General features: G+C 39.7%; 1 protein-coding gene across 7 annotated transcripts in view; it reads left to right on the top strand.

The window, feature by feature from the left end:
- The window catches only part of MPP7 (membrane palmitoylated protein 7), a 146,146-nt gene that overhangs the window by 43,091 nt on the left and 77,454 nt on the right, over positions 1 to 25,601 (top strand). For all 7 annotated transcript variants that reach the window (XM_035317682.1, XM_035317685.1, XM_035317683.1 and 4 more), the window contains one exon: positions 11,201 to 11,319. In XM_035317682.1, coding sequence (XP_035173573.1) covers positions 11,201 to 11,319 — 119 coding nt within the window. The remainder of the gene's footprint in view (positions 1 to 11,200; positions 11,320 to 25,601) is intronic.

The raw sequence follows: 25,601 nt of genomic DNA on the forward strand, positions 1-25,601 counted from the left end.
GAAGAAATGTCTCCTCATTTCCAACCTGAATCTCCCCTGGCACAGCGTGAGTCCATTCCCTCTGGTCCTATCACTAGTTACCTGTGAGAAAAGGCCGACCCCCAGCTCCCCACACCTTCCTTTCAGGCAGTTGTAGAGAGCAATGAGGTCTCCCCTGAGCCTCCTCTTCTCCAGACTGAACAACCCCAGTGCCCTCAGCCGCTCCTCACAGGACTTGTGCCCCAGGCCCTTCACCAGCTTCGTAGCCCTTCTCTGGACACGCTCCAGGGCCTCAATGTCTTCTTGTACTGAGGGGCCTAAAACTGAAGGCAGTACTTGAGGTGTGGCCTTTGAAAACAGGTGATTGTTCACTGAGAACTAGTTGATAGAAATGCATCATCTGTGGATGTCAGAAAATTCTTATCAAATGTTTAAATGGAAATAATTCGTATGAATGACAGGTTTGTGTTTGCACCCACATTTCTACATACACACATTAAATAGTTTTACTTGGTGACAACAGGCAGGTGATCCTGCTCCTCTCTTAAGGTTTATTGTCCCATCACTGTTGGGTCAAAGTTATCTCAAAGCAACCATCTTGACTGAAGGGCTGAGCTCTGTGGGAGACTGCTTCTGAAGCTTGATGTATTTGTGTTCCACGGTTGAACTCAGTGTGCAAACCCATCACATAGAGTTCAAAGACCGAGAATGAAGATTTGTGCAGGTTTCGCTCATGCAGGTGAGGCAAGTCTGTGAGATCTAGCATTCACTTACCTGTTTAAGAAGATTTGTTTGCTCTCCTGGCTTCACAGTAGTTGATGGCAGCTTCCTTGCTGACTTTGGTGGAGCCAAGATGACATCATTGTGCTTTGTGAGGTGGTGTTTTAGTGTGAAAAACACAGTAAAGTTGTTACAGATTTCTTTCTTCACAGCCCTTTAGTGAACTTGCTCAGCTGACGAGTTTCAAAATGCTTTTTCTGTTTGTCCTTAAAAACTAGCATGAGAATGTGCAAAGCAGACGCTGTGTTAGTGATTCATGTGTTGTAAGCAGGAATATCACACGGAGTGGCCAAGTTTGGTCCCCAGTAAAACTGTGTGAGATTGCTTAAATATAATGAAAGTCAGAAACAGTTCTTGAATTTGAATATTTTAAGTTATAGACAGTAAAAATGTGCAAGGCTTACATTAGCTCCTTCTTGAGGACATATTAGCAGCTAAGACTGTGCCAGATAGTGTTTTCTTTTTTTTTCCCCAATATTATAGGCATATAAAACTGAATACATACTGGTTGTTAAATGGGAAAAAATCACGTTTGTTGCTAACTGAATTGTAAGTCCACACGGCCTTAATAGACTCCCAGTTTTGGTGTTTTCTCTTTTGTAATTATACAAAATAAAGCTGTGAAGCTTGTTTGAAATGGGTATTTCTCTGTGATCCTCCAATAATTACTTACACTGCTAAAGCTGCATACCCTTGATGTGGATGTAGTGAATAATGGTACAAATGCTCTGCTAGACCCTTATGGTGATTCGATGTCTCCATAGTCTGTATCGGGTGTGTGCCAGTGATGAGAGAGCAATGCAAAATTCAAGGATGATTTTTGCAGTCACCTGAACATTGAAAGATGCTATCCTTGCTTTTACTGTTTTGGTGTGGACGTGTTCCCTTTATTTACTACTAACACACTTTAATGAGCTTGCCAGCTTTAGCATAATCTTAACTAAGTGGTTGATAACAAAACGGATAAAAAGGGGGAGAGAAGAAAGAAAAGTACCAACAGGCAGAGAAAGCTGAGCAATTGGCTGAGCCGAGAGGGGGACATGAGAAACGTTTGTCGGGGCTGAAGGGCGAATGAAGCTGAGGTGGCTGCAGATTTTAGCCTTTTCTACCAGTTGCTAGCAGGAGGAGGGAGCTACAAACTAGGGAGTTCTACTTTTACAGACTTCTTAAAAAATGCAATAAAATGGTGGCCAAAGATCTGGGGTTTTGTTGTTACGAGATGAAGAGAAAGGGAACCGAGGAGAAGGATGAAGGAAAGATCTGGGGAGTAGCTGTTCCGCTGGAGGCTGCCAGCGAAAGGCTTGCGGGGCGGCAGAGACCAGCTCCAAGCTGCCTCTGCTTCGGCGCCGATGTGTGACGGGCCCAGTGGCCGGGTGAAAGCCCAGCATGCACGGAGCAGAGCCTCGACGTGCCCGCTGCGCACCGCAGCGCCCGGCTTGCATGGTGGTGTGCCGCTGCGCGCGTAGCGCCCGAGCCGTTGGCTGCACTGCGATCGCAGGGCTGCTTAAATTGCTCCCCGCCTTGAAACGCACAGATGTGGCTAGATTTCATGACAGCCAGGACGTTAGCTGAGGCAAAGCTTGCACTGTTACTAAATAGAGCCAATATTTTACCGTGCTTTCTTGAATTCTCCCCATCTCCAGCTGCCAGAGGCATTAAATGGCTTGTAGGCTAGCGTTAACGTGAAAGATGTGGGAAAGTATGAGGCGTATGGCTAGCTTTAATTGCTATCAGGTTTAATTTTTAAAAATATAACTTTCTGGTATTGGGGAAAAAGGATATTTTGGTATCAACACATTTATGGTGAGTGTTGGAAAATTTGTTCAAAGGAGAATGAAATTTCTCTAAACTCTTCTGTTTTGGCGTAATGCTTTATATTATGCTAGACTGATTCATCCGTGTGGAATCAGAAAATGTGTGCAGTTATATTTACTGGTGGTAAACTCCTTAAAACTGTTACAGTTCTTGGACACAAATTTAACTTCAAATGGTCTGGCAGCAGGAACGTAACTTTTTTTTTCTCTCTTTTTTTTTTTTTTGGTGAGCAATGTGTGTAGTTTTGCGGTAAATTTGAAAGTATGTCAGTCTTTATTGTTTCTAACCAAAGTCTTAAATGTATAGCTACTTCTGTTGGAGGAGAAGCTGTAATTACAGCGAGGGTTGACAATTCCCACTTTTGCCAAAAGTCCTCTGACAAGAGCAGACTGCGATGCTGTAACGCACACGTGCAACTCTGCCAGAATCCAGCTCGGCTAGTGGAGCAGATTGTGTGCATTTGCTGTCAGATGAAAGGTTCCGTGGCTTCTCAGCCCAACGTCAGGTCAAGTATTGCCTGTTTTAATAAAAGCTAAAGCTGTTAATCTGAAGGAAATGTAGTACTGCTTTGAGGTAGTGAGACACTTCCCTGCAAGCAGTTGTTAGTTGCGGAACATGGGTTCAAGTTTGATTTTGCTTTTATGGTAACACATTGGTTGAAAACAAACTAACAAAAAACAAATATAAAAGCCAAACCACACCTCAGTGCAGCATATATTTTAGGGGTTAAAATACGAAATTTTGCCATTCCTAGTTTCCCTTTTTTAGACTTACCTGTGAGACTGCAGAGATGTACTTGACTCTTCTTTATATTCCTATATAACTCTGTAGACTCGTAGATCAGTGTTTGTGTACGTGTCTGTGTATGAGGGGATGGTATAACTTGTTTGGGGCATTAAACTTTAAACTCAGTCACATTGTGGGACACAATAATGCAAGGATAGACTGACTTTAAAGTATTTTTTGGGCATCAGCGCTGCCATCTCTGTCAGACAGATTGTAGGATGTTGTTATCCATTCTTAAGACACAGTATGGGAGCCCGAGCTACATTGTAATCAAATGGTCCTTCCGGTATTTTTAGGCACAACTGAGTTAAAAATAGTCTCGACTTCTGTTGTCTGAAGTCTTCATTTGGTCTCTTAATGAGATACTGCAGCCTCATCTTGCAGATGTAAACCTTCATATTTGGGATTCCTGGCCACTCCTCCCCTGCACCAGGTCCGTTAACCTTGCAGGCTGTGACTGAAGAGTTAAACATGCCGAGCATGCCCGGTGATTCTTTTCTGACATCCTAGTGCTGGAATGAGTTCTTTCCTGACTGCCTGCCAGATACTTGCTATTGCCTCCTCTAGTGTTGATGAAGATCTAGATATAAATACTTAAGACTCCCCAGGCTGACGTCTGTACAAAGGACCAGTCAGTTAGTCAAGGTTATTCAAGGTGTCGTAGTATGCAGGCTTCTTTGGAGGAGCCAAGAGTTTTTGCAAATACGCACGTCAGATCTTTGTACGAGCTCTCCACAAGCTGCTTGTTAATCTGGCTTGATAGGTCGCTTTAACTCAGCTTTGTGTTTGTATTATTCCTGAGGATAACAGAGCTTCTTAAAGCTTGTGAGAGTATTTTTATGAATTTTCAAAATATCTTTGTTGATGGAGTGCCCTGTAAGGATATTTTGAGGGCTTTCAGTTTTGAACCAGGTTTGATGAGCTGTACAAGCAAGAACTTGGTCTCGCACTACATGAATGCGAGTAGGGATCAACTGTTTAACTCGAATCAGAGCGCCGGTATGCGGTATGCTAAATCTGAAATACACATGTTGAGACAAATCCTAAAAGACCAATAACTGTTTCAAACAACTGCGGATTCTTTAGCTTCTGCGGCCAAGTTCCAAAACTAAAGACTTTTCCATTTTGAAGGAAATAATATTTTAAAAAGTGATGGGTTTAAACGATTGCTTACTTTCAGCGTTTTCTGTCATAATGTTGCTTTAAGGCGGGCTAACAAATTACTCTAGCTTGGAGGAATAAAAATTGGGTACAATTGTTAGTTAAAATACTGTACTGCCCTTACTGAATGTCTAATCTCGTTCTCTGAGGGTATGTGTTACAAAATTCTTGTTTTCATTAGGAAAAAAAATAGAACATTGACATTTTAATTGGTGCCAACTGTAACAATTCTAGCATTTTGCTTCTTTGTGAATTAGTAAATAAAACAAAATTGTAAGTTTTTTGGGGGTGCTGATGGCCTGCATGTTACGGTTATCTGGTTACTCAGTACTCTGTATCTTCTGGAAATTAGATCAAATATTTTTTATAGGACACTAAACTGCAAAATTTAAAAAAAAGTACGTGATAGAATCAAATTGAACAATTTTTCTTAAAGAATCAGCAATAAAGTGTTCTTGCAGTGTCAGGAAGCCTACACACTCGGGAATTAAGAACATACAAAAGAACTATTTGTAGCACATCGGACTGAGCACCCAGTGGTCATCGTACAGCTGGAGCATGATAGGGCAGTGGAGTATGTTTGTCAGATAATCCATATCTGCACAGAATGTTTTTATTTGAAGCTGTTCATGGATACTGATCTCAAACCCGAGAGTGCAACAACTTTCAAGATTCGGTGTTAGTGACTTTGATTTTACTGTGCAGCAGCAGTGATGTCAGAACAAGGGTTTCTGTTGCAGGGCTGTTTGCTTTGTGTAAGGAGAGTGTTGTCTGATCCTTTATTGAACTGTAAAGTACAGTTCAAATGTGAAAAAATATCAGCTTCTTATAAAAGGCAGCAAATGGTGCTGATTATTTTACCTTTGACAAAGTGGAAAATTTAAAGGTTGGTGTGTCCCGTTTTATTAATACAATAAAATTTTACAGTGTTGTTCTGGGCTTAGATATATGTTCTTTAGTGTTTATTACCCCTCAGTTACAGTAAAAATTTTTGATTTGAAGTCTGGCATCGTTGTCCAGAATGCTAATTCAGGAAATTAATTAACATACGAAAGCAAACACACATCCAGTTGTCTCCGTTTTTTTCCTTATGCTAACCAAAACAAAGTTGGTGTTTTCTTGTAATGTGCAGGAGTGATGGAACGCAGAGACCATATTTTTTATCATTTAGCGCTAGTTTATAGCTTCCACAGACTTGTCCTAATAATGAAGCTATGAAGGATATGACAAGAATGGTGATATTAAATTTCTCTAGACTAACAGTAAATTTTTCCATTCTGATGTCAAGAATGTAGAGCATCTGGAATCCGCAGTGCGAGTGGTTCAGTCCGGGAACACTTTCATCAATTGCTTAGCCATTTATTCTCCTCCTAGGAACAAGCAGACTGCTATAGAATATAACACTCTGAAGGAAGCAATTTTCTAGAACTGGAAAAATTCTTTATGTCCTGTTGTTTCTGATTTAAAAGCTTTCCATTTCTTCTCAGTCTTAAATCTCATTGCATGCGCAAAGTTAGGTTAAACATTTTTAAATTGGGATTGTCATTATTATACACTCTGTTCCTCGGATCTAATAAAACTAAATTGTATTAATTAAGCTTAGGAAAAACTGAAGATACCCTGAAGACGGGAGCTGCTTAACTGTGTTATTAGAAAAAAAAGTGTGAAATCTATCGATTACCTTTTTAAGCCGGGACAATGCTGTATTTTCAAGCATAGCTGAATTTTTCCCTTGAAACTGTTTCTTTAGTCCAGGCTGGCAGAGAGCTGCAAGCTTTATTTTGCAGCCATTTTGGGTTACTCTGTGAATGCAACAAGTCTAAAATCTTCAGAGTGGTTTCTCTATCCATGGCAAGCTGTTGTAAATTTTAGTTTAGGATATGTGTGTGTATTAGGTTATTGATGTGAATATAGTTAGTAGGGATTATTTCTGTGAGCAAGGTTATCTAGTCATTGTTTTTTAATTGCCTGTGTTCTTTTTCTTGGATGAAATAAACTTCACGGAAAGTGTATCGTATGTCTGGTATTAATTTATTTCTTTATTCTTGATTGAGGCAGTTGGGTTTAATAGGCTATCTAAGCACCTCCTAACATTCCCCAACCCCTTCCACTCTTACTAGGGCTTTATGATATTACCATGTGCAATGCTTGCCCCTTTCACCAGCATTGCCATGCTGCAGGTTTTACTTAGTTCACATCTTAGTTCAACTTAGGCACTGTATCTAATTTATATAACACAAATATAAATATGAGCATACTGGTATCTAAAACTAGGAGTTCCCTTATTTATCTGGAATTGACTCTTATTACTGCCATTGCCTTAGGTGCCCGTGTTTCATCTAGAAAGAGCCCTCTTTCCTCCTCCCATTCAGTGATTTGGGAAAGTCCAGGGGTGATTACATGGTGATGTGAGATTTTTTCCCCCAAGTTGTAGGACTGACCAGACTTACTTCCTTTTTTATAGTTGCAAAATAGTCTTTCATCTCCATGCTTAAACTCATTGTTAATTTTTGTAATGTATGCTCAGGTCATTTGAGACATCTGGGTAAATGTTCTGCTTTTAAAAATAGAAGTAAATGAGTTTTTCTTTTGTAAGTCATGTTTACTTTACTGAATTTTGACACCTGAAGTATTTTGATACTAGAAAATCCCAGTGGACATGAGATTCCTTTTAAATATAAAACTTGCTTAAATTTAGCCAAACTAGACTAAGAAAAATTGTAAGAACCTGAGTAGAATAGCAACATTGTATAAAAAATATTTTCTTTTTTTTTCTTCTTTTTTTTTTTAAAAAAAAATTTTTCAAGGCTCTTTACAGTGTTGCCAACATCAGGCATTCAGAAAACCCATGATTTTTTTCAGCTTTTCATGATTTTTGCTTTTTAAAACAACTTCTAGAGCCTTTTAAAAACTTTTGTGTGTGTGTGTGTGTGTGTGTGTGTGTGTTAGTTTAAATTGTAGACATCTTTCCAAAAATGTGTGCAAAATACTTTTTTTTACTAAGAGCTCCCTGCTTTTTGGATGACTTGGAGGTGTGAGAAGAAAACATCGCCCAGAGACTGATAGCCCAGCTGAGGGGCTGGCAGCCACGCGCTTAGGACAGCAGTGTTCAGCTCTCGGTAGTGGAGCTGTGTCTCGTCCCATGGCTACTGCAAGGAAAAAGCATTTTTAATTCCCATAGCAGCCCGTCTCGGTACAGGGGATATGCCTATGACTATGAAGTTCAGTGCAGCAGCATTTCAGTATTTCTAATTTTTACTGGAAGGATTTAAAAACAATAATCTGCTTTCAATAGCCTGGCTGCAGTAAAACCAGTGAGCTACTTACACTGATTGCAGTGGCCTCTGACTCTGGCCTCCAGAAGCACCTGAGATGCTATTTAGTAGCTTTGCAGGGATCAGTTTGAGGGTGGGCTAAAGCACAGTCTCCTGTGTTAAATTTGGTTTGCTGACCTTGCTGCATGGAAGCAACTCCACGTAGTGACAGCTGCAGGGCAGCAGAGACTTGATTTTCTACTGTTCAGGTGTCAGAAAGGTGGATATGACAAGTTAGCGGTCATTTCAATGAGGCCGCTATGTCTGTATTCAACTGAAGGCATTACTGATTTATGGCAGTCTGACAAATTATTTGGTCCCTGTCCTTACCACAGAAGCACTTGCTTTTAAATCCCATTTCCTAGCAGTGCTCCAGCCACACTTGTCACTACTTCTTTGCACTTCAGTACATCAGAACAATGCGTTTTGTCCAACTGAGACACAAATAAAATGCCACGTTTTAGCTCTTAAGGAGTTGGTGCAAGGGGCAGAAGAACAATATGCAGTTTTTCTTTATATATAAAAACCTTAATGCACATCTGAGAAATTTTGATTCCATGGCACTGGGCACAGCAGAACAAACAAACAAAAAATACACTTATGTGAAGCTAAGCCCTCACAGGTACCAGCACCTCTTGCTGCTTTCACGTTGTGTTTAAAAAGAAGGTAAAGCTGAGCTGGATGTTGGAATTTCAGTATTTTACCTTTGGTCTTTACCATCTGCTCTCTCCAGCTAAAAACCTCAAGTCTTCTTCCTGCTGAAGTTTTGTTTGGTTATTATTTTATTTTATATTTCTGTCTACATAATGCTCGGTTTAAAGAGCAGTCTAAAGAGCAGGCAAGCGGTGTTCCCTGGCACGCTGTGTGGCCGGGGCTCTTCTGCTGCAGAGAAGAGCTGGATCCTGATTTTCTTCACCTTCAGGGTGAAAGCTACAAACATTGAACTGCAGAGCTAAAGCAGGGCAGCATTTGAAACATAACCACAGTATCAGAAAAAATGCACCTGCCTAATTTTCTTCGTTACTCCAGAAGAGCTGCATAAATGGGGTACATTTCCAAGGAAGGTAGCGCTAGCGCTGGTGAGACACAGCCACCCATTTCCCCAGAAAGGGCATTCAGGGCTCTAAGAGTAAATGAAGCCCACAGCAACTTTTGAGCTGGATGTGGAAGCCGTAAGGTATGCAAACACCTGCAAGATTCCTCTGTCCTGGATCGCAGGCAGTTCTGTGCATAAAACCAAGTCTCGTTACAGGCAGACTCAGTCTCACCCTGTATCGCTACTGTAAGAATAAGTCCATCAGGAACCTTTCATTTTCACCGGGCGATTAATTATCAAAGGTTTGAGGGGCAATATTTACCAGCATGGAATAGTTTGACAGTAGATTATATGTGGAATTTAAGCCCTTCATCTGTTGTGCATCTCCAATGTGAAGGGAAAGGCTGAAGTTAGTACCTTCTTTCCTCTGAACAGCACATGTGAATTGTTCCTGAAGTTAGGCCACCGTGTAAGCTTGCCTTGATTTTTTTTATTCCATTTTTAACAACCTTCAGGTTATTCAGAGGTAAATGCATTTGCATTAACAAAAGTGGCCATGTGCACAAATAAAAGCTGAGTGTAAAGAAATATTAATTATCTAAATGAATTTCTCAAAGTAAATATAATTAGTGATAACTTTTTTATTTTACAGTTTTAATATTTGTTCTTCCTATGTACTTATTTCCTCACCTGAAATACAGTTGATGTCATTTTTCAGCTACTTGACATCCAGAGAAACTCTGAAAAAGTTATCATTAAGTTATTATTATTTTTTTAACAAAGTGCTGAAATTCTAATATTTCATAATTCAGACTTGTGTTCCTTGGGTGTTTGTTCAGTCATTGGTGGAGTCTTGGTAGGCAAAACTTGGGTTCCTTTTTCTATCCATGCAAAATTGTAGTGGTTTGAGTTATATCCTCTTTTTACAGTATTTCTGAAGGATAAACATGAGCAGATTTAAATAAAAGCAAGATTCTAAGAAAATGAATGTCAACCACCAAAACACTTGGACCACAAAAAGAATGTATCTGGAAGGAACTTTTTTTTTTTTTTTTTTTTTTTTTTCCCCAGAATATTTTACTGAAAGGCAGTAAAAAGACGAAAATGTTAAATAATCAGATCCCGAAGGTGCTGTATGTAATTTTGAAGGGGATACGTGGTGCCTGGAAAGGCTATGAAATTAGGTTTACTGATAAATACTTGAGATCGAGTTTTAGGGAGATAATAGGCATAATAATGACAGGCAGCCTATAACTCACAATAACCTTCTTTGCTAGTAGACTGTCTTGTAAATCCGTCCTTGTGACGAACAGCAGCACTTACTCAGACTAAAAATAATAGCAGGACCATGTATCTTGGATCCCGGGAGACTATTGGTGTTTTTGTAGACAGCAGACAGGAGAAAAAGGCATTTTGTCCTTTTTACCCCAAGTAATCCCACTGGAAAATTAAACATGTGCTATGAATTGATATCAGCTCATGCCAGGTTACCTCCCTAAAGAGGACTGCTGCAAACACTGTTGCTACATTTCTTGGACAGCAGCTTGATGGCCTGTGTGCATGATGGATATTTTCTGCTGCAAGCTACTGTGGAACACTGCGCTACTGTCTGCCCCTCGGAGCCCGCTGCTGAGGTGTGCCACAAATAACTGGGAGCAGCGACTGCTTTAACCCTACGCAGGGCCTTGGATACCTGCAAATTAAAAATGTTACTGAACCATCGCTCTGGGGGGGTGCCTCCGGGAAAGCTGTGCTGGGTTTGTTTTTTAAGGTGTAGTGCTGCAAAACAGAGCGGTTCCTTTTGTCTTGCTATAGGCTCCTACTGAACACGGGATAAAAAAAATATTAAGCAATATATTAGCAAGAAATATTTAGAGAAACCACGAACCCTTTTTTAATGGACCACCCTATCCAGTTTCTGTTCTTTTAAGGAAGTTTTTCCTATTCATGACTCATTTCACTCTTTGGCTAACATCAAGGGAAATGGAATAACGATTAAGCAAAGGAATGTATGTTTTTTTCTCGTTTTGTCTTTTTTTTTTTTAAAAAAAAAAACTTTACGAATTTTCTCTGTAACCTTGTGTAAATATATGCGGATATAGAAGCTTGACAACTGTGACAAGGTAAAAAGTACAGTGCTAATACTTGCTTCTTAGTAATTTTTTTAAAATGTTCCTTTTGGTTCTACGAGTTAATGTTACGCTGGGTACTCCATACTCCCTGTTCAGTTAAAATGACATGCTCCAGGCAGCCAATTACACAGAACTGTTAAGTGAAATTAATGAGATCACCCCTAGATTACACTCTGTGTTTTATTTTCATTTTATAGGTCTGTATGAGCTGCTGGCTGCATTGCCAGCCCAGCTGCAGCCACATGTGGACAGCCAGGAAGACCTGACCTTCCTCTGGGATATGTTTGGTGAAAAAAGCCTTCATTCATTGGTGAAGGTAAACCACATTTAAGTCAGTTTCTCTTTGAGAAGAGCATATGGAAAAATGTTTTGAGCGCCATCTAGTAAACCAGTGATCAAACTTGCTCAGCGAAAACAAAACAGCCTTGTTTTAACTCTGTTTCTGTCAGGGGTGGAAGTTGTTAAATAATATTCTACCAAAAATACATAGATGATTTCATTTAAGAGTGATGTTTTGGCAGTATAATGCTAATGCAGCAAACATATGTTGTTTGCCCTTGTTTAGAAAAAGAGAGTACGAAATAGTAGCAGGAAATCTGAGCCTTCTTTATGGTCAACATTCAAGACCTGGAGTTTAGCTTAAATAAATAAATGTTCACAGCAAAAATTAGAAGGAATATATTTTCTGAGGTCAAGTATGGCAACAGTTCAGTAGCCACATTAATTTAAAATAATTTCCTTTAACAAAGTCAACTGAAATTCTAGTAAGCTGTTTCTTTTATTGGCTTGCCTCCATTTAAAATTGTTTTGCACATAAATATGTTGGACTAAAGTACAACCTAAAATAAGTTTGGAAGAATACTTGAGTAAAGTGTCCTGCTATGAAAACGATCAGCAACAAAAAACCAAAGCATGCCACGGGAGTACGCAGAGCAACCCCAATAATGTTAAAATTGCTTGAAGAAGAAAAATGGGGCCAATCAGCTGGTTACAAACGTTCCACTCCTACAACATGGTAAGTGTGGCTCAAGTCTCTAGTACGGAGCTAATTCAAGCTGTAAGGAAATTCTGAGGTCTCAAGTGAGTCAGTAGGTGGTGGTAACCTATACCATGAATATAGCCAGATTGCACATAATTGAGCAGCGTTTGTTACAGTTGTCTGTCATTGTGTGAGAGGAGGCTTAAAACCGAAGAAACTGAGATTATTTTATGTAGATTTTAGAAGTCACCTTTTTCCCTTTCTTTCAGCTATCTTGTTGCAGAAGAAGAAATTATAATGTTGTACTTGGGCAGTTTTTAAATTACCTGCAAAATTGCATATGAAAATAAACACAAGTACTGTCTGGTAGTAGATACACAAAAGCAACAAGCAGCAGAGCAGTGCTTTTCAATACTCGTTTGCCTAAAGAATTTCATCGAAGTTTCTGAAGCACAGTGATTCCTACACTTCTTACTGCTTTGATTCAGCTGTCTGCTCAGCTTGCTAAGATCACCACTGAAAGGGGAGCACTGGTTATGTTTCAAATATAGGCTGACGGTCGTGTGAATCTAAATTAAATGTTAGGTCAGTAGTTAAGTTAGTTTTCTCTCTGGATTGGGAATTAAAGAAGTCTGGCTGAAAATGAGTGTGGATCTGTGAAACATTAAAATTTCAACATTTGCTCTTAATTTTGTATTGAGGCAAAACCAAAACCTTATAACTCATTCACTTGCCCCCTTTTGCCTGTCCTCAAAAGAAAACAAAGTTAGCATGACTGTAGTAGCTATTACACTCATCTCCAGTGTACTCGCGGAGAAGTTGGACTCTCGTACTGGCTAGTTAGTTGCGTGCCCTAATACTGTGTTGTTTGTTACTCCAGTGTAGATTGGTTTTACCGGATGAGAATTGAATGAGAAAGTTTTCTTGAGGCAGTTGGAAAGTTCTGGGGGTCAGTAAGTGGACATTTCCCTGCAGCTACAACAAGAAGTCCAACCATCTTTATTATTTATCATGCAAGTTTTAGGGCCAAGAATGAAATATGTATTTAACTCCTAACCCATGAACAGTTATGTTAAAGTCTTATAAATTTAATTTATTAATTAATGAAATAAATTTAATTCTTGAAACTGCATCTTTAGTGTTCACTAGTAGCACTTATTCTTTAATACACCGTACTAATTTCACTCAAAAGACAGTTTTTCAATTATAAGCACTGAGACTATTACCAACCTCTGGTCTAACTCAGTATGTGTCATGGGGTATAAGACCTCACCTTTTGATTTCTGTGTTGTTCAGTTACAGAAAATGGGCATGAAGGGCTTTTATAAGGTTATCTAGTTCATACTCCTGCCCTTAGGCTGTATCTGAAACTTACAGTATTTGTTTGACCTTTACACATTTTAGAAGGATTAGCCAGTGTGTTACCAAGTTTCAGAGAAGGCAGTGCATGGCAGTTTGGAATGAAACTAAGAGCAAAAGAGAGAATTTCATCTTCCATAGCTTTTCCCTATTACAAGGCTTCAGAAGTGCCAAGCCTTTCTTTCTGGGTTCTGGTATTGTATTTGAAAGACTGTTTTTTCTAGCAGTAACTTCTTAAAGTCAACTATACTTGCAAAGACAAATGTTTTTAATTCCTTAGGCAGAGAATGATGACAGATATTTTGTAACAGAAAAGAAGCACTAGCTTAGAGCCAAGGATGTTGTGATCCTGCTATCTGTGGGTTTTAAACTTCTTAAATAGAAAGAAAATTAGCACTGGTATGCTACTAATTAGGCACTACTATTTATCTATTTAAAATAGGCACACTGTTTCACAAAAATTTCAAAGCTGAACTTCTTACCTTCCTATTTAATAATTGCAAATAGTAGGAAAGAGCCGTTTTCTAAGTTTTAAAATGGATAAAGTGCTCCAAATTACTTGAAAAGTTTAAGTATAAAATTAACTTTCTACCTTTTGTACAGATATTCTGAATTTTATGGGTATGTAATAGTCACAGTGTTTTCTGTGTGGCTGTACGCGATGGCGTATGGTTTGCTACTCTGGTTCTCTTGATATTGAAAAGAAAAATCCTTGCCTTGGATTTCTCTTCATTCAGTGCTGTTGGATAGAGATCCCTTTGTGAACTTGGATCAGCCTGAGCTGTTCTAAGAAGTCAGAAATGGAAAAGTTGTATTAGATCATCCAGTCCATTCCCCTGCAAATACTGGATTGTTCCCTACAGTACATTCCTGTTGTAGTAAGTAAAACCGGCAAAAACTGATGCAACTGGTCTTGCGTTCTTTTCTCTCAATAAAAGAATCTGTTGATTAGATTTTAGTTTGCAAAGTACAGAGAAGAAGGAACCCACAACTATTGTTGACAGTTTGGAAGAGAAAGCTGGCTCTGGATAGTGAATGTTCAAAGTTTGTCTCTGCTTCACTCAATTTATTACTTCCTTGTCTTATTACATAACTCTCTTAAGTTCAACCAAAAATCTTCAACCTTCTCATTACTTTTTATATGGTTGAGATCCCAGTAATTCTGTAGAGATTTATAGAAAAGAACTAAGAAAATACGACTACAAACCTAGCTGAAATTTCAGATAGTTCTCATTTACTCTGGTTGTGTCGGTGGTCATTTTTTTCATGTTTTTGCCCCCCCCCCCCCCCCTTTTTTTTAAGAGGAAAAGGTATAAATAAAGATCTGTTCTAACTTCTCCTTTAGCTCATTTTCAGAGGAGCTGCAAGAGTTTCCATGTGTGTTTGCTTGCTGTTAGTGCGCTGGACACATTCTACTGTTTGTCTGCATAGCTCCAAGATGAAGCGTCTACTTGCACTGTAGCCTTGAATGTTTCTTGTTGTGGGTGTAATGCTCAACCACTGAGTAAGCTCATCTGTTAGGCTGCTACCAATGTGCTTTTTAACCAATTGCAGTTTACCAGTTGGCTTTGGCCAGCTCAGAGCATGGACAGATCTTTAGCCAGTGCTGTACTTTGCATATGAAAACAAAGCCACGAGTGGTGTTGTTACTCCCCTTGATAGGGAGGAGATCAGACATCCAAAAAGCCAAAAAAGCAGTATGTGGCATTGGAGAACAAACAAACTACAGCAAAAAGTAAGGAATATTTGGTGAATCTAGTCTGATTTAATTATGCCTGCATAGTATTTTGGTAGCTGGCCCTGCAAAACCTTCATTTGTGCTAATTTTCTGTTGGTTTTACCTGGATGTGGCTTGGCTTGAAGTTCTGAGAAAGTTTTTGCATTGCATTTTTTGCTATGTTTGTGTCCATGACTAACAGCTTTTTCTAAGCAATTTAATCTTCAAAATTAGAACAGTCAAGAGTGTATCCCGATGTAAATTCTTGGCATGCAAATTCAGTTGTGTGATTACATAGCCCAGATTTCACAACTGTGGTGGTTCTCCTGGAGCTCATGGAGGGGGGGTCTTCTGGTGCAGCTTCCCCTGCCCCGCGACGTGTCAGACGTCCTGCAGCCCACATCCAGGTATGCACCTCACACATCTTGAGCATTCGCCTCCTGTGTCACGCACCCGAATGGTGAATGTTTCTGCATGGGCATGTCCTCAAGCATCCCCACAACTGAATATTCCTCCTGAAAGAATATAGAGCAAACAGACTTGTCTCTCTGAGTAGTTCTGGTGAGTTGTGTGTCACAGCTGATTGTTCTGAACACGTGACACGGATGACCCATAGACTAAGGGAACAATAGCCGTGTCGGCATCAAAGGACAATGACGGTGGTGATGGATGAGAAGAATGTATTAGAGTAAGATCTGAGCATGACACGGTATGGAAGACAGGAAGGAGATTGTGCTATCTGGCTGGGATGGAGTTGGCTTTCTTCATGGCTGCCTGGTGACGTCGATGTTGACTGCTTCTGGACTTCAAGCTACTATGGAAATATTTTTTACTCGTAACACAAGTTATTTACTTTCTGATTACTTTGTTCTTTGTGTGCACTTTCTCTAGAACTAATATTTACACAATCTTCATATTATTGTTTAGAGCTTATTGTTGGAGCTGTTTCTGCAGCTCACTAAACCACTTCTTTTTCTGTTAACTGCTTTGTTGTACGGAGACAGCAGGCTGTGTTTGTGGGGTGCTTTGGTTGCTTTCATCTTTGCACCTAGTAAGGGAATGGCGAGAGGGATTTCTGATTTCAGGGCAGACATAAACAGGTACCTCGGGAGGAGCTCAGAGGAGCTGCCTTATCCAAGAGCAGCAGGCCTGGAAAATGCACCAACAGAGAACGTGTGGGTCAGTAAGTGGGACTGGAGATCAGCAGGCTCCAGGCACCTAGCCTTAAATCAAACGGAGCGGATTGTGGTTTGAGGGGAGAGTGTTGTGGAGCTGGAGAGATGTACAGACCACCTCGGAGTGGGTGGAATTATTGAAACTGATAGCTCATTCACTGAAACGGTGCTTTGGTCAGAGTCCTTCAGGTTCCTCGCTGCAGAGTTCTCAGTCATATTTATTTTTAAAAAGCTGCGCCTCCCAGGTACAGGGAATAGGCTGTAGTTGTGTAAATTCACGGGGAGCTCTTGAAGTGCTGTTTGCTTTGGAGATGGGGGAAAAAATGAAGGAAAAGGCAGTGTGAGTAAGCATTTACCACCTGGCCATCTGGAGGAGGAGGTGGGAGTGTGGTGCTTGGCAGCTGGGAACAATTCATGGCCAATGAAAAATAATTGTTCTTCATGCTCTAGAGGAGAAGCGGGCAAGATTGCTTCTTACGTTATAGTTTACATCTCTCAGTCAGAGAAGGCATGCAAAGCCTACCGAAGGCCGGAGTTAGGAATAAAGCTCTTGCCCTTGTCATGCAGGCTGGCCAAACAATGTGCAGATGTGGGCAGCTGGGCACGTTTAAAAGAAGGAAGAAGGAATTTACTCTAGTTGGGCTAATGAATATTGATGCACTAGGTCATAGGTGGCAGTCCTCTGTCGTTGTTTAAATTCAGATCATCTTTGGGTTGCACGCATAGACTGTACGTGGAGCAGTGGTAGTGTTTCAGTGTTCTTCTCATCCAAAGCATTCATAGGTAATGGTCTAATTGGTATACCAAAATAGAAGTTTGCTCATATGCTTCCTGCTTACTTAAAGTTGAAAAGTGTTGAAAAAAATAGTACTCTGTAAGAAAGCCTGATACTGTCTAACAACAGTTAGCAATATTTGGAGTAATTACCCCCGAAGCATTGACTCGTTTTGCTTCCATCCAAATTATTGCATTCAGAAAAGTGTTGTGCAAGGTGTTATTCCATATGAAATGCCGTGTGAATTTTGAGTGTTACTTTTGAAGCCAAAGTGATTTTTGGAGACTTGTTCAATAGCCAGCAACTGAAATCTGCAAGTAGAGAGATCACTCTTAGCTGGAGGCAGTCAGCTGCCTTTAAACTTAATTTCCATGGGAACAGTGATCAGATTAATCAAAATAAGGTAATTGAAGTTTTATAGAAAATACTACAGGATCTTTATTCAGCCTGATACTGTTGCCATGGAAAATGTAAGGAAAAGCTAGCCAGCAGCCAGGCACCGAGCAAATGCTTCTGTTGTTGAGATGCAGTTTCTGGCTCAAGTGTGTGCGCTGACCCCTTTCACTTGTCTGAGCACTTGTTGTATAAAAGCGTAGGACATCAGGTAGTAACTGAGCAAAAGGAACAGAAATAAAAATGGATTCCTGCTTTAAATCCTACCTAAAACCCCAAAGTGTCCACATACTATAATATGTAATGGTTTTAGTTTTTCTTCTCTGATTAAGGATGATGTTGTTTTGCTTTGTGTGTTGCTATACACATACTGGTGCTTATTTGTGCCTTTGAAGTGACAAACTGCTCCTCTGCCTTACTGAAGTGGCCAGGTGTAGCAATGGGCAATGTAACCTTGCTTCAGAGAAAATGCGCATCAGGTTAGTGCCAAATGGATGCAGTAGTGCAGCTGTGGTGAAATACGGATCATACCTGATGATGCAATTAAACGTATTTGTACCATACTTGCTGGGAGAGAGGCAGCCAGTGGACGTAAATCATCATTTTGTCCTGAAGTCTGCTGAACGGGTTCTGTTATGGTAAATTCTTTTTTTTTCATGTTTTATTTTGTACTTCTTGGTAGAAGTTTAACTGGGTAGAATTGTGGAACAGTTTGGGTTGGAAGAGACCTGAAAGCCCATCCAGTTCCACCCCCTGCCATGAGCAGGGACACCTCCCACCAGACCAGGTTGCCCAAAGCCCCATCCAGCCTGGCCTTGAACACCTCCAGGGATGGGGCATCTTCCAGGATGGGCTATCTCGTGCTAACTTTTGTCAGCAGTTTTGACATTCGGTATCCCCAGCATCTTGCAGCTCCTACATCAGAGCTGCTAATGTGTTTAATAATAGAGACTTACACGTTTTCATCTAGGTTTTTGTAAGGAAGTCCTGTTTCTGTCACCATCTCCTCCTTTCAGCCCACTTTGTTAATAACAAAAAATTCCAAGATCAGTTTCCAAAGCAGCAATTAAACAGGCTTGTTGACAGTTTAGTCTCATGAAAGCTGTAGAAGCTGGGCTAGGTAAGAGTTTCTGCAGGTACGGGTTACCAACAAACTTTTGAAATGAAGAATAAAATAGATAAGCTTATTAATTCAGAGGTGTGAAATGTTGGTCTATGACTGCTTCTTGAAACTTGTGAATTAATCAGTGCTTTGGAATGTGAAAACACTTTGGTTTAGGTTAAACTCCAGACGGAGGCATTTTTTGGATCAGTAGTAATTGATTTAAAGTTTCTGCTGGGAAACCTCCAAAGAGTAGCAGAAATCCAGCCAAAATGTCCTGGACATTGAGAAGGAAGATCTAAATCCTTCTAAGAAAATAGTCTGTAATTTCATTGTTGCAGAGGGTGTGATATACCAGCCTGGTGACAAAACTTCTGCAGCAGGCCAAAGAGAAGTTTGAGAACCCAAATCCATGCTCATACCCAGATTTTTCTTGTCTTATGGAGCTCATGCAGTATTTATTTAACCAAAGTGATACATTTTTTTGTATGATACTGAGGCCAATCAAAGGTCTCGTAAGCTGCTCAGTAGTCTGATAAATCCAAGACATCCAAGGATAATGTCATTTTAAACTGTTTTTCTCCAGTGTTCTTTTCCTGTGGACCAGCAGTCATTTTTGTGGCAGATGAAAAAAATTATGTTCTGTAGGAGAACATGTGAGGGTGTGTTTCATTTTTTTTCTTTTGTTCCTGTCTTTGGCTATTTTTCTTTTAGGAACAGAAAGTTTTAACTACGCAAGTAAGCCTCTGCAGTGCAAAAACATCTAAAGTTTTAAGAAGGATGGGATGTGATAGTTGTAAAATCTTCTTGAAACATTGAAACTGATACAATAAGATTTAATAAAAATCTTAAAAAATAAGATTTGGTACAAATGCCTGTGTATTATATCGGCATGTTTTGTTACTGCTTAGGTTAACTTCCCATCTTTGTAAGCCTTGATTTTATCCTCTCTCCAGATAATCCTCTTGAAGTTAATTTGTAGTGCTCAGTAATATGTGCTATTACACATATCCTCACTGTCTTTCCCCCTTTGTATGGAATTCACACATACACACACAGTTTTTGCTCATCTTTCCTTTTTCTGTTCCCCATTTTTTTTTTCTTCTGTGCCTCCTTAAGCCCCTTTTTTAATGGTTCTCTTAACCATATGTGGTTTTTCTAGTAGCTGTTTCTGTGCATCTTTGTAGCATTCAGTCCTCTCTTTGCAGATGTGGTGATGTCAGTGGGAAATCTCAAACGTAAGTCGTGTGCAGTTGAGAACTCCGGCATGTGAGCGCTCACCAGGCTGGTGCTGTCCGGGTGGTGCGCAGACGCTGCAGAGCAGCCAATAGGGAGCTGCAGAAAAGTGATTGAAAAGCAACTTAATGCTTACTTGTCTGTGCAAGTCAAGGACAAGTAATTTAGAATGTGCAGTTAATACAAGTTGACTACGCCTTCAGTGCACTAGCAAAACTTAGATGTACACATTAACTTTGACGTAGCAGCTTCAGCGTGGTGACATGTTCCGTTTCCATGCCGCGGAGAGGAGTGTTTTTGCTAGCTTGCTCCAGCTGAACTGCTAAAAGGTATGCAAGACACAAAAATCGGGTTGAGCACACCTTTCCTATTCCTACAATGACAGTTTTAAAAACATTGAATTGTCTAAAGCTAGAGCTGTCTTGAATTTTTTTTTTCAAAAAGCACTGGTGCCTCAGTGGGCAATTTAGACTTGCACACATTTGGATTATGTTCATGTATTTCGCAGCTGTCTTCCCGCTGCTCCACTTAGTTAAGACCAAGTTTTTCCTCAGTGTGCCTTCCTCTGTATGCCTGCAGGCTTCTATTTCCCATCTACTAAATGATTAGATTGGATTAATTCCTTGTCTCTTAGGAAAGTTAAGGCAGTGAGTGTATAAAAGACATATACAACATATTTAATCCTTTATATTCTATCAGTGCTGGACTTTGAGGGTGTTAGGAAAGTTGCCAAATGCAGCAGACCCCAGGACTTGAGGAATCCTGTCTCAGCTGAAGAAGCCCAGTCCAGTGCTCACAAGGATGAAGAGGTTCCTCAGTCCCAATCTCAGGGAGGTGGTCTCTCTTGTTCCCTTTCGCAGGTGAAACAAGTGGTGGGGCTGGGTACCTGTTCCTAGGTGCACAGCTGGCCAGAGCAGCTACCACAGAGCAGTGCCTGTACCTACATAAGTGCCATCAGCCACATCAGCCATACAGAAAAAAAACAGACAGCTTCGTCCTCTTTCTCCTCTGCAGCTGATTAGGGCTGAAATTCATCAGTGAAAATGCACACACCTTCATGCTCTGGATTTATAAGCACACCCACATTTACAGTCTCCTCCAGTATCACTGGTAGTGCTGTGGGTGCAGCTAAACAGCCATGGTGCTTTACCCAGCCGATGGTTCAGACCGTGACCCCTTTGACATGTGGGTCTCCTCACACTGGCTGGTCCAGCTTAAAGTTTGTGAAGTTTGGTACAAGCATGCATGTACCTGCACATGTGATCAAATTCATTAATCATGGAATCACAGAATGGCTTGGGTTGGAAGGGGCCTTAAAGGTCACCTGGTTCCAACCCCCTGCCATGGGCAGGGACACCTCCCACCAGACCAGGGTGCCCAAAGCCCCATCCAGCCTGGCCTTGAGCACCTCCAGGGATGGGGCATCCACAACTTCTCTGGGCAGCCTGTGCTGGGGCCTCACCACACTCACAGTAAAGAATTTCTTCCTAATATCTAATCTATATCTAGCCGTTTTTAGTATAAAGCCATTCCTGCTTGCCCTATCACCACACCCCTGACACAGAGGCCCTCCTCAGCTTTCCTATCCTTTAGGTACTGGCAGGCCACTGTAAGGTCTCCCCAAGGCCTTCTCTTCTCCAGGCTGAACAACGCCAGCTCCTCATCCTGGCCATGCAGGAGAGGTGCTCCAGTGCTTTGATCATTCTTGTGGCCCTCCTCTGGACCTGAAGACAGTCCTGGAGGTGTGATCTCTCCAGAGCTGAGTACAGAGGGGCAATCCCTGGTCCTGCTGGCCACGCTATGTCTGATGCAGGCCAGGATGCCTTTGGCCTCCTTGCCTACCTGGGCACACTGCTGGCTCAAGGTATTGATGGCAATGTTATTGATGCAAGGGAATAAAATCATAGAATATAGTCAATAAAGCCATCAATTCTTACTACAGAATTCTAGATCTTGTTCTTAATTCCATTATGCTTACTTTCACTCACTCTGCTAGCTGCATCAGTACACCTCTGATGCATCCGCTGGTCATCAAAGACACATTTTGTGCTTCAGAACTGTTTCTTTCAGAGAATGTTATGCCAACTATATGCACTTGCTGCTCTCTCCTTCATTTGTGGGTTGGTTTTCCTCTTATTTCCCTCTTGCTACCTTTCCCCATCGCCCTGTTTCATAGCTCTGTAACATGAAGTCATTGCTGCCGAGAGGAGAAAGTTCTGAGCCTTGGAGTCATCGGTTCTTCTCTGCCCCAGTGGCTCAGGTATGATGTGACTCTCCCTGACAAATAATTGTATTTATTGAGTGGTAGGGTCAAACATTTTTATTTTGTCCGTTCTGCAACAAGTCTGTATTGTCTCCCTGTCTCTTCCAAACTTTTCCTGTTGTCTTCTGCTAGAAGTCACAGTAAGCACAAGGTGAAGTGACAAGTGGTGTCACATTCACAAATGTGACTTTGCCTCAATTATACTGAAGTTAAAGGGTTAAAAAGGAAAAAGAAAACCTGCCAGCTGTAAATGCTAGCGATTAAATATAGGATAGCTTCACATTTACTGCTTTACATTTACTATGGATATCATCTTCATAAAGTATCTTGAATTTTAATCCACTTTGCAGATTGGGTTTCATGGAAGAGAGCAGTTACTGCTGAGATTTAGGGATTAAATAATCTGGTAATGACACTACAGACATACACGGCTTTAATCAGGATCAAACCATAAGTCGGTACAATTTGGAATTTCCACATTTCAAAGATTCTAGGAAAAAAAGTAACCCATGATTGTAATCATCTTAATCTGGCAGTTGAAATACCAAGCTGGCCATATTGAAGCTTGGTATATCATTAATCGCTAACTACAAATCATACCATAGCACATGCCAAGCAGCAAAATATTTGTAGTTGTATGCCTGCGCTCTTTCATCTCCAAACATCCGCTTTCTACCAATTTCTGACTAACTCTAACTAATAATCTGCCCAAGTTTTACTATTATTATTGCCTTCTCCCAAAGGGGAAGCAATGTTTTGTTCTTTCCTTGTTGTGTATCAGGTAACCACTGTGGAAGACCTATGGCTTGATTGCATCTTCTTTCCCAATTCTGTGCTCTCTCTTTGTTTTCTGAGTATTGCTATTTAATTTAGAAGTGGATTATTTTATATTTACTCTCATACTGCTAAATTAGTTTTAAATCGATGACAGATCTTTAATTCCCTTTATGTTCTGTGCATCTATTCTCCTTTTGTTATTCCTGTTAACACTTTCTTAACCATTCTGTCATGCCTTCTCCATGGGAATGTCATGGTGGTTTTTACTTATTTCAGTTTTTCCGCTGATTTTCCAGACTTCTAAGAATGTTGTTAAGAGCAGCCTCTTGTTCTCAGTCTAACTGAGACTGATCATCCAAAGACGGATACACTTAGAGGGTGCTTCACTGTATTTCAGTTGACCTGGGGCAGTTCCATTGAGTTTAGGTGGATATTTGTAATTTCTTAATTTATTAAGTGCAAGAAAAATCTTCAAGTAATACAGAAAGAAATATTATTTTTCCTTTTGTTCTGTTAATGTTAAAACTCGTCTATGCCATAAAATGGTGCAAAATACTACCTGATTTTGTGATACTTCTTCCTGATATTATTTAAACTTCTGTTTATTGCTAGTGGTGCATATCCAAATGCAATATAAATCAGGCTAAATCATGCTGGCTGATGCTTTGGGTGAATCCTACTTGAAATAAATGGGGCCGGGGTGGGGAGTTCCTGTCTGGAAACTATCAGGAAATCTCTTGGCATCCCAGTAGTTGATACTTTTGTATCACCGGTTTGTATTTTCATAGATCCTTATTTCTTGTAGAATAAAATTGCTAATCTTGTAGTCTTGTAATCTATATATTCTATTTTAAAACGGTAGTGGCTAGTAGTAGCTCTGTTATTTTTGTTCCTGTCGCCTCCTCCATCATGAGGCAATTTCTGCTGTTACTCTACCTGCTTGCCGAAAGTTAAAGCTATAGCAAGGCTGTAATTGTGTACACCTGTACAAATAGATTTGTGTTACTCCTGATATAAAAAAGAATGAATGTTTGCTAGATTTGAAGGTTCCTTTAAAATCAGTTTGCATGTTTGGATGGTTTGGTGCAAAAACCTGAAGTGAAGTGACTTGAAAAGGTAAGGAGAAGAATCTCTCCTAAGTTATTGCACAGTTTTTTCAGTATTTTGTTATTATTTTTCACATTCTTCTTTACCCTACAACTCACATTCCATTTCACTGTTGGTGTTTCTTTGTCCTCTGCAGGAAGATTTGAGGGAACAGTACTATCCATTACCACCATTTCATTATCTGGTTGTACTTATTTGGGACATTTTATTCCTAACACAACTCTCTATCCTTTTAAATGAAATTCAGAGGCTGTCTTCATTGTTATTTTAATGAAAACTTTTATTATAACCCTTGTTTGGTTTTGTTTGTATTAATTCATTTATTAGAATCTCTTTATTTCTGTTTAGTTTAAATAAATTAGTTGTACCCTGACACCTGGGTGTGCTGTGCAGGCATCTTCATCTTCTCTTCTTAGATTTCGTGACTTGTAACATCCTCACTAGAAATCTTCCATTGCTGTTTTTATTGATCTTATTTTTTTCTGCATATTTACATATTTACCTCATATTTTTTTTTTCTGAATTTTTACTAAGTTTACCATTATTCTCAGAAACAAAAATAAAACTTACCCCTAGCACCACATGTAGTAGGGATAGCAGGGAAGAACAGAAGACCATCCTTTACTAACCAGTATAGTGTTTTTTTTTTTTTTTTTTTTTTTTTTTTAATGGTCTTTTACTTATTTATTTAAGATTTCCAACTTAAAGTTTTCATATTGCCTTTAGGTCTGGGATTTCAGCAAAGATGTCCCTCATTGTCCAAGTTCCACTTGATTTGTTGTGATCTGTTTGGAAAATTGTTAACTGTCAATTACTTTTGTTTTAAAAACAAATTAAAGTAGGAATGCAAATCATTGCCTTGTAGGCATTCTTTGTTGTTTTCATGGCCACGGTTTCATTAGAGCGTTCAAGCAAGTGCTTAAAATTCTTTCTCCTAGTACTATTATTAGCACATGCTTACTTTAGTGATAATATGCTTTTGTTTTCTATTTTGTTTTGTCTTATTTATTTAATGTGAATTGGAAGCAGGCACAGAGAGAAGGGAGCAGTAAGACCTGTAGTTAGCTTGCCGTTGGCAGCTGATAGATTCTGCCTGGCGTTTCTCAGTGTTGCATTTAAGCATCCTCACATGCTGCTGCCTTGATTTTTGAGGCTTTCTTGTATACAGTTGATGCACAGGGGACTTCTAAAGGTAGCTTTTGCATTTGAAATTCTTCAGCATAATTAAGTTTGCACAACAGTTAAGTTGCATAACTTAAGTCCCCACAGCTTTTAATGTAAAACTGACCAGAAAATCAATTTATAGTGTTCATATTTGAGAAATAGGATAAATGAACATGGTTAGTTCTGAGTATCAGTTTTTAGTGTAGGGAACTTCTCTCAAATTAATTACTTGGAATTTTTCAATCTGTAATTATATTGGCATTTTGCATTGTGTTTGTGACACTTTGATCTGATTTTATCAATACTTGTGTTTACAACATAATTATGCTCTGATGATGAAGACCTTATTGTTCTTTAAATAAAAGTGTTCTCATTGTTTGCATGCTTCAAAGTAGCTTCTTCTCAATGAAAATCTACCAGTCTTTAAATAGGAGAACAGATGAGTCAAAATACAAAACAGTAATGAAATAGTAATTGTGTTTTGCGTGTCTAGGAATGTCTAAAAGTTTGTTGTTTTTTTTCTCCCATGAGTAAATTTCCATGTGTATGTA

This window comes from Oxyura jamaicensis, chromosome 2 (assembly GCF_011077185.1).
Source record: "Oxyura jamaicensis isolate SHBP4307 breed ruddy duck chromosome 2, BPBGC_Ojam_1.0, whole genome shotgun sequence".
Taxonomy (NCBI): Eukaryota; Metazoa; Chordata; class Aves; order Anseriformes; family Anatidae; genus Oxyura; species Oxyura jamaicensis.